This window comes from Etheostoma spectabile, chromosome 5 (assembly GCF_008692095.1).
Source record: "Etheostoma spectabile isolate EspeVRDwgs_2016 chromosome 5, UIUC_Espe_1.0, whole genome shotgun sequence".
NCBI lineage: Eukaryota > Metazoa > Chordata > Actinopteri > Perciformes > Percidae > Etheostoma > Etheostoma spectabile.
The window spans coordinates 23,336,541-23,343,678 of record NC_045737.1 but is presented as its reverse complement, the minus strand read 5'-3'; the positions used below and the strand labels follow the sequence as shown (position 1 = coordinate 23,343,678).

Here is a 7,138-nt window from a genome sequence, read left to right as displayed (position 1 = left end):
CAAGTGACTTCCTGTTAGTGAGGCAGTAACTGCCACGTGCTGCTAAGTTGTTTCTATGCGTGTATGTGTCAGTCAGCCTGGACTGGGTCTGTTGCTCTTTGGAACTGTTTCCCTGGCTCTCTAGGTCAAGGCAATCCTGTCTTTTTATCAAGCGGGCTGTAAAGTCTGCCTCTTATCAGCCAGCCCCTGCAAATGCAGCAGTCATTAACTCAACCTGTTTATTGTCTCTGACTGATTACCCAGAGGCCTATGGCTGATTCACAGAGGTCACTGACATTCTACCCATTTCCTAGCACCAGCGCTCTGTGTGAGTGCGTTTGACAGTGTTTGTCGCGTGCAGTCCATGAGTCTCACATCCTGATAGGAGCTTCTCATCTTCAGTGGTTTCTAATGTGTACTACTCTTTGGATAGGTTTTCCCCACTAATCTGTTGCACCAGATCGGATCTGGGTCTCATCTGTTAGGATATTTAAAAAGGACTAGATTTACATGTTGCTAGAAAAAGTAGTATGTGTTGCAGGCAGTAATGTCAATATTTATAAATATCTTTACCTTGCCAAAAGTCAGCCTCAGCTGTGTAAATAAATGCATTTCATTTACAGATAATTTTGTAAAATCTTGTTCTTAGGTGGCTCAGTGTTATCTTTGTCAAGTCCTTCTTTCTGCTCTTGACTCAAAACCATTTCATTGCAAGAGGGCTGTTTTGTGGCCATTCGTAGATGATGTGTCATCTTGTTTTGTGTAACTCTCAGTTCTGCTTCTGACTAACTTAACCTGTCCACCCTCGTAATCAACAGTGGATAAAGTGTCTCTTGCAAGCGGCCATCAGCAGCTTGAGTGTGGTATTGAAACCACATTTTGGTCATCATTTATCGCGCGGGTGTGTGTGTTGTGTGTGTGTGTGTGTGTGTGTGGTGGTTTGTGTGTGTGTGTGTGTGTGTGTGTGTGTGTGTGGTGTGGTGTGTGTGGGTGTGTGTGTGTGTGTGGTGTGTGTGTGTGTGTGTGTGTGTGTGTGTGGTGTGTGTGTGTGTGTGTGGTGTGTGGGGTGTCTTCTGCAATTATAGGTTGTGTATGCGTGCCGGTTTGTTGGTTAAGGGGTTATTTTGCGATAACTGGCGCTGGACTGGTTTGAACACAGTTCCGTGTAGTAATCTGGTTAATGTCTACAGTTCCATTCTCCTGCGGCGGGATTAGTGGGGCTCTCCATCCCAGAGGATTAGCCTGGCAGCTTGGTGGGAGCAGGGCTTCTATGACAGGCTTATGTAACCACAACCAGAGAACCCCAGCTTCAGTCCTGAGGGCCGAAGAGGAGGAGCTGCTTTTGCCGTTTTTCATCAGATCTAACAGCCACCCTCACACCTGCCAAAAGGGATCCCCCCAAATTTCCTCTCAGTATTGAATACGCTTGTGAAGATGCTCTCCCTTGCAGTTGCTTGACATGTATATCTTTTTAAGGTTAAATGTGTTTAACCCCTTGAGCTAAACAGATCCGAATAATAGCATTTGTAGTGCTTGGCAGGACTACGGCATTCCAACATGGCAACGCCAGCCAGCTCTGCCCTTGAGGATGGCATTGCCACACTCAGAGATGGATCACTCTTATTTTCATTGCTCATAAAGACTGGTACCTCATGCAAGGGACATAGTGGGTTTTAAACCCACTATGTGTGCCTGCGTGCGTGTGTAAGATATGTGTAGAAAAAGGTTGTCTGTGTGCACTTGGTCCAAGCTGTGTGTGTTTGCATGTGCGCCCTTCTTGGCTGGCGTTTATGTAAGTGCACTAATCTGGCAGGCTTTGCTTGGGTGCAGGCAGTCAGACAGCTGGATAATGGCCCCTGCTCTGCTTTGCTAAAAGAACCCATTTAAAAGAGCAGCAGGTAGAGAATGGCACATTATTTCTTTCCTGTCTTTCTCTTCACTGTTGCTCTATCTCCTTCTCTCGTTCTGTCAGTCTCCCTCGTATGGGAGATGGCAACGGTCCAGATTGGCAAGCGCTGTGGAAGATTTGGCAAGCGCCTCTTTCCCCCACTCACTTTGTTTCTCCCTTCACTCTGTGCTGTTATAGACTGGAGAGAGGTCACATTCAAGATGAAAAGCAGGTCAGTCAGGAAAAATGTGAAAGCCTTTATGCTTTCTCATGGTATCAACATCAACTCCCCCTCCTGTCTCCCCCCTCTTCTCTCTTTGCTTACTCTCCACTTGTGTTTCCTTTCCTTTTCTCCATTGTCTCTGTGGCTCTGCTCTCTCACTCTATATCTTTCCTCTCTCTGGGCTGCTCTCTCTCTCTCTTCTCTCTCTTCTCTCTCTCTCTCTTCTCTCTCTTTCTCTCTCTCTCTCTCTCTCTGCTCTCTTGTTTACTCTTGGACTGCCTGAGTATGTGTTTGCGTCTGTGTGCTCGAGTATTAACAAGAGAGACAGAGAGAGAGAGAGAGGGTTCGAGTGAGTGTATACTCACTCATGCGTTTGTGTGTGTGTGCACGCTGTGGTGCCTGCTGGCAGACTGAGGTAGGGGGAGGGACGGACCGACCGAGAGAGTGAGGGAGGGAAGAAAAAAAAGAGAGATAGAGGAGAGATCAGATGAGGGGAGAGAGAGGCTGAGCACATAGCACCGCCCCAGAGTCCCACTTTCCTGTGGAAGTCTTCCCAGACGACCGCCATTGGGGAGAGAGACGGCAAAGAAGAACAGACCAGCGCTCAGCAAAGCACAGGGAGTACGGAGTGAGGGAAAAGCAGGGGAGAGGCCAGGAGCATGTACTGTTTTAGAGCCTGTCAACCTGACACCGGCTCAAGTATCAAGCCAGCTGGCAGGAAGAGCGCAGAGTCTGAGCTGTTTTCATCTCCTCTGCTCTGGATCGGAAGGCCCAGCCCCGCAGAACTTCCCTCCCGGCCCTCTGGAGATCAGACCGTCTGATACTGTTATCTATTGCAGGGCCACGAGGCAACGGCTGGAGTGACAGGCATGTGACAGACAGGAACAACCACTTTCTGGCTGCACCATGTGTTGATTGGACTTTCTCTGGGAGGAGCTAATGGAAATACAGTGTCTTGATTGGCTGTGAGGCTACTACCTGCTTCAGTATCGCTGCTGCTAATTGGATGTTTGCTCCATGTGTGTTGCTCCAGCAACTAAGGCCCTGAGTCAACCTGAGCTGCTTAGGGACTGTGCTTTGAGTGCTTGCATACAATGGAATAACCTGGATGTAGCTAGCGGCCATAACAAAGTGACCTTTGACTTTTCAGTAAATTACTTGCATTGTTATTGCTTCAGGTTCAGTTGGTGCAGCAAAATGTTTGTCTTGCTTGTTTGAATTGGTGTGCAATATTTTTGTCTGAGCATGTTTGTGTCGAGGGTTTTTGACGTGAAGGGCTGTCTACTCAGTCCTCCCCACTTGTGAAACGGCTGTAAAAGGTTAATAGTTGTTGGCCATGTGTCCTCTTGGAGCAAATCCGGCTGGTCGGTCTTCTTTTCTTCCTTGGAACAGCTGTCCTGGCCATGCCTTTTAGTAGCAGCGATGAATTTTTCAACTGAAAAACCTCTTAACACTTGACAGGTTGTAGGTGTGCAGCAGCTTTTAGACACCAGCAGCTCAGACCTAAAAATCACCTCTGTTATGGCAGTTCTTTTTTATACTGGCATTCATAAATTCACAGCAAGACAGTGAATAATACAGGTCTTCTCACATCTGCTGGATGAAACGCAGCTTTTCCAGCCATTTTAGCAAAAGTTCTTTTTCTTTTATCAGTGGATTAAAACAAAGATAGAAACATCTAATTAAGTTTTAGGTAACTTATTTAGATGTATATTCATATCTTGGTTATGAGTTGTCCCCATAAGTAAATACAGCCTTGTGAATATTACCCTTAATTAAATTCGTCAACTAATAGACCAGCTTTTATTGCAGCTATTACTTATTAATAGCATTATGCAATAGAGTGCTGATTTCAGAGTTTCTCTGATTAATACAAAAGTTGAAAATACAGAGCTGTAAACAGCTGTACCTTCCTCTCCTTTGGCTCAGACTTCTGCTTGTTGTCCTACTTCCGCCATTAAGCGATGAGATGCAGGGACCTCTGAACCCATGTCCAAGGTTATCCCAGGAGGTGTTGGCTCTGTGCCTGTTAATAACACCCACCTCTGCTCACAACCCTTCAAGAGACCTGTCCTGTTGCCAAGGCCTGTCAGACTGGCACAGGAAACAAGTGGGTGGTGTAAGCTAAGCCTCTTACAACACACACACTGTTAATGAGCTGCCTTTAGCTAACATCAGACTCTGGGGGGGAAACACCAGTGCAAATTCTATTCTTCACTGAGTTGCACTTACACACTGTTTTCACCCTACATCTCTTCTTTTAGCACACATGCACAGAACCAGAGCAAGCGTGCGTGTGTGCGTGCGTGCATTTCGTGACAGGTTGATCTATCACAGCTCTGGCCCAGCGGGTGCCTGTAGACTCTTGTGTAAGGACAATCATGTGGTTGACTGAGTAAAGGACCAGGGTTTCTTGGAACTGGGTCACATCAAAGTCAGTCAGAATATGACACCGAGTGACCCCAGTTGGGAGAATCTGTGATGTCATTGGTATGACTGACTGTTCAGCCAACACGCCACCTCTCCCTTCTCTCTTACTCCTTCACTCAGTTTCTCTGCCTCTGTCTCTACTTAGGAAGCAAATGACATCAAGCCACACTGCTGCTGGGAGAGTGAGACTGTGTCAATGTTGCATTGCGGACTAAACTCCCAGGTTGTCTACAGTTTTGACAGCTGTATAGAAACATATGTTTATGGCTATTACCATAGAGAGACTTTCATACTGTGCACTTGTAAAAATTGTGGTTGGAGATGTTGATTATGGTACATAAACCAAAATGGTCATTACATTTACAATCTTTACAACAATTGCATTTTATTTGCATCTTACATAACATTTTTTTCTTCAACTGCATAGAGAATATCATTTGATATGGAGTAGTCATGCAAGGCCACATGTGAACCAATGTTTGGCTGTCTTTGTTCCTGTCCTATCCTAATTTCTCTGCCTGTCCATCTGTTAATTCCAGGCCTTCTCCAGTATGGTAGGAATTGGTCTGCCATCGCAAAGATGGTGGGATCAAAAACCGTGTCACAGTGCAAGAACTTCTACTTCAACTACAAGAAGAGGCAGAAACTGGATGAGATTCTGCAGCAGCATAAAATGAAATCGGTAAGCACAGGGAGAGTTTTTTTTAATCATATTTGCTCCATGTGATGCTGACAAAGGAAAATCATTCATGCTTTTTGTGCACCACCAAGCCCTAACATTGTTACTGTTTTTCTTTGGGATCTGAATATGTTTGTGCCCCGGGCTGTTTTTATTTAGTGTGTTTGTTTTGACCCAGGAGAAGGAGCGAAAGGCCCGCCGTAGGGGCAAAGCCCTGCAGAATGAGGAAACCAGTGCCCCGTATACAGCAGAGGAGGAGGAGATGATGGAGGGATCAGGAGCCAGTGGCAATGAAGAGGAGGCCCCTGAAGATGGAGAAGGTACACCAGTTTAGTTCCCTTGAAGGTTTTATTTTACCTCCATTTATCAATTGAGGTGTTTATCTTTTTGACCATTATAAATCTTTTACAGTTTAAAATAAATTGATGTTTTATTTTTATGTATAGTATGGGGTGGAACGGTACAAAGAAGTTACGGTTTGGTTCATACCTAGGTTCAGACATCACAGTTTGGTACAATGGAGGGAAAAGCAAAACAAAAATGCAGAAGGCAATTGTTTTTGTTTGTCGCAGACTGTAGCACTTAGTGTCACGCAGTCTCTCCCGTGAGCTAGCTGCAACAGCCTGCAGTATGTAAAGTAAGATGTAAACCGTAAACAATAGGTACCCCATATCATCTTGAGACTCCATCTGTAAGTTGTAAACAAAATGAGACAATCAGCTGTAAAACTGAAAACACAGCATCACTGTTCTCTGCAAAGACAAACTAAATTACCTGATTAATGCACCGTTATCATGACATCGCCTGGCCATTTTTCACTGCAGAAAGATGCTGCCTGGCTAAAGCTAATATAGTTAGCCTGAAGAAACAAGGCATTACAGTTCAGAGCCGCGACGCTGGAAACGTAACATTAATTTACAACAGTAGTCTTATCCACCACTCTCTTGCCTGCACTACTGTGACTGACTGGGAAACCAAAGTGTTCCCAAACTTGCAATCTTTAAGAGGCCGGATGGTCTTCTAATTCTTTGCCACCACTCGCCAAACTTGTCCTTAGTGCTGCAATCTCTGACTCACTAAAACGGCATACAAAGGCGGAGCTCGGCTACATACGGCGCGCCATTCAAGGCAGGGCAAGGCAGCTTTATTTGTATAGCACATTTCAGCAGCAGGGCAATTCAAAGTGCTTTTAAACAAAAACAGTTAAAAAAAACAGTTAAAAAATAAAAAACGGATAAAACACAAGAATACACATTTACAGTGCAGTATATAAAATTATACATTAAAGAAATTAACAACCATTTAAAGAAAGGCAACATCAAAAAGAAAGGTCCTCAGCCTTGATTTAAAAAAAAAAAAAAATGAGAGTAGCAGCGAATCTGCAGTTTTCTGGAAGTTTGTTCCAGATATGAGGAGCATAGAAACCGAACGCTGCTTCCCACTGTTTAGTTCTGACTCTGGGGACAGATGCAGGCCTGTCCCAGATGACCTGAGAGGTCTGGGTGGTTCGTCGTGTAGTAGAAGATCAGAAATGTATTTTGGGCCTAAACCATTTATTGATTTATAAACTAGCAAAAGTACTTTTAAATCAATTCTTTGAGGCACAGGAAGCCAGTGTAAGGACTTCTGAACTCGAGTGATGTGATCCATTCTCTTGGTCTTAGTGAGCACTCAAGCAGCAGAGTTCTGAATCAGCTGCAGCTGTCTGATTGATTTTTTAGGGGGACCTGTAAAGACACCATTACAGCAGTCAAGTCTACTGAAGATGAAAGCATGGACAAGTTTTTCCAAATTCTGTTGACACATAAATCCTTTAACCCTTGATATATTCTTAACCCTCATATTGTCCTTGGGTAAAATTAACCTGTTTTTCTATATTAATGTTCTTTTTAACTACCCAATTGTAATTACCCAAAATAACATGATTGATTCCACACAA

General features: G+C 44.4%; 1 protein-coding gene across 8 annotated transcripts in view; it reads left to right on the top strand.

Moving 5' to 3' along the window:
* ncor2 (nuclear receptor corepressor 2) overlaps positions 1-7,138 on the top strand; it is a 118,846-nt gene that overhangs the window by 63,265 nt on the left and 48,443 nt on the right. For 7 of the 8 annotated variants that reach the window (XR_004332245.1, XM_032517278.1, XM_032517280.1 and 4 more), the window contains exons 18-19: positions 5,060-5,202; positions 5,378-5,519. Coding sequence is in view for 7 of the 8 variants with exons in the window: in XM_032517278.1 (XP_032373169.1) it covers positions 5,060-5,202; positions 5,378-5,519 (285 nt within the window). In the remaining variant the exon portion in view is untranslated. The remainder of the gene's footprint in view (positions 1-5,059; positions 5,203-5,377; positions 5,520-7,138) is intronic. The other variant, XM_032517276.1, reaches the window with a different exon arrangement.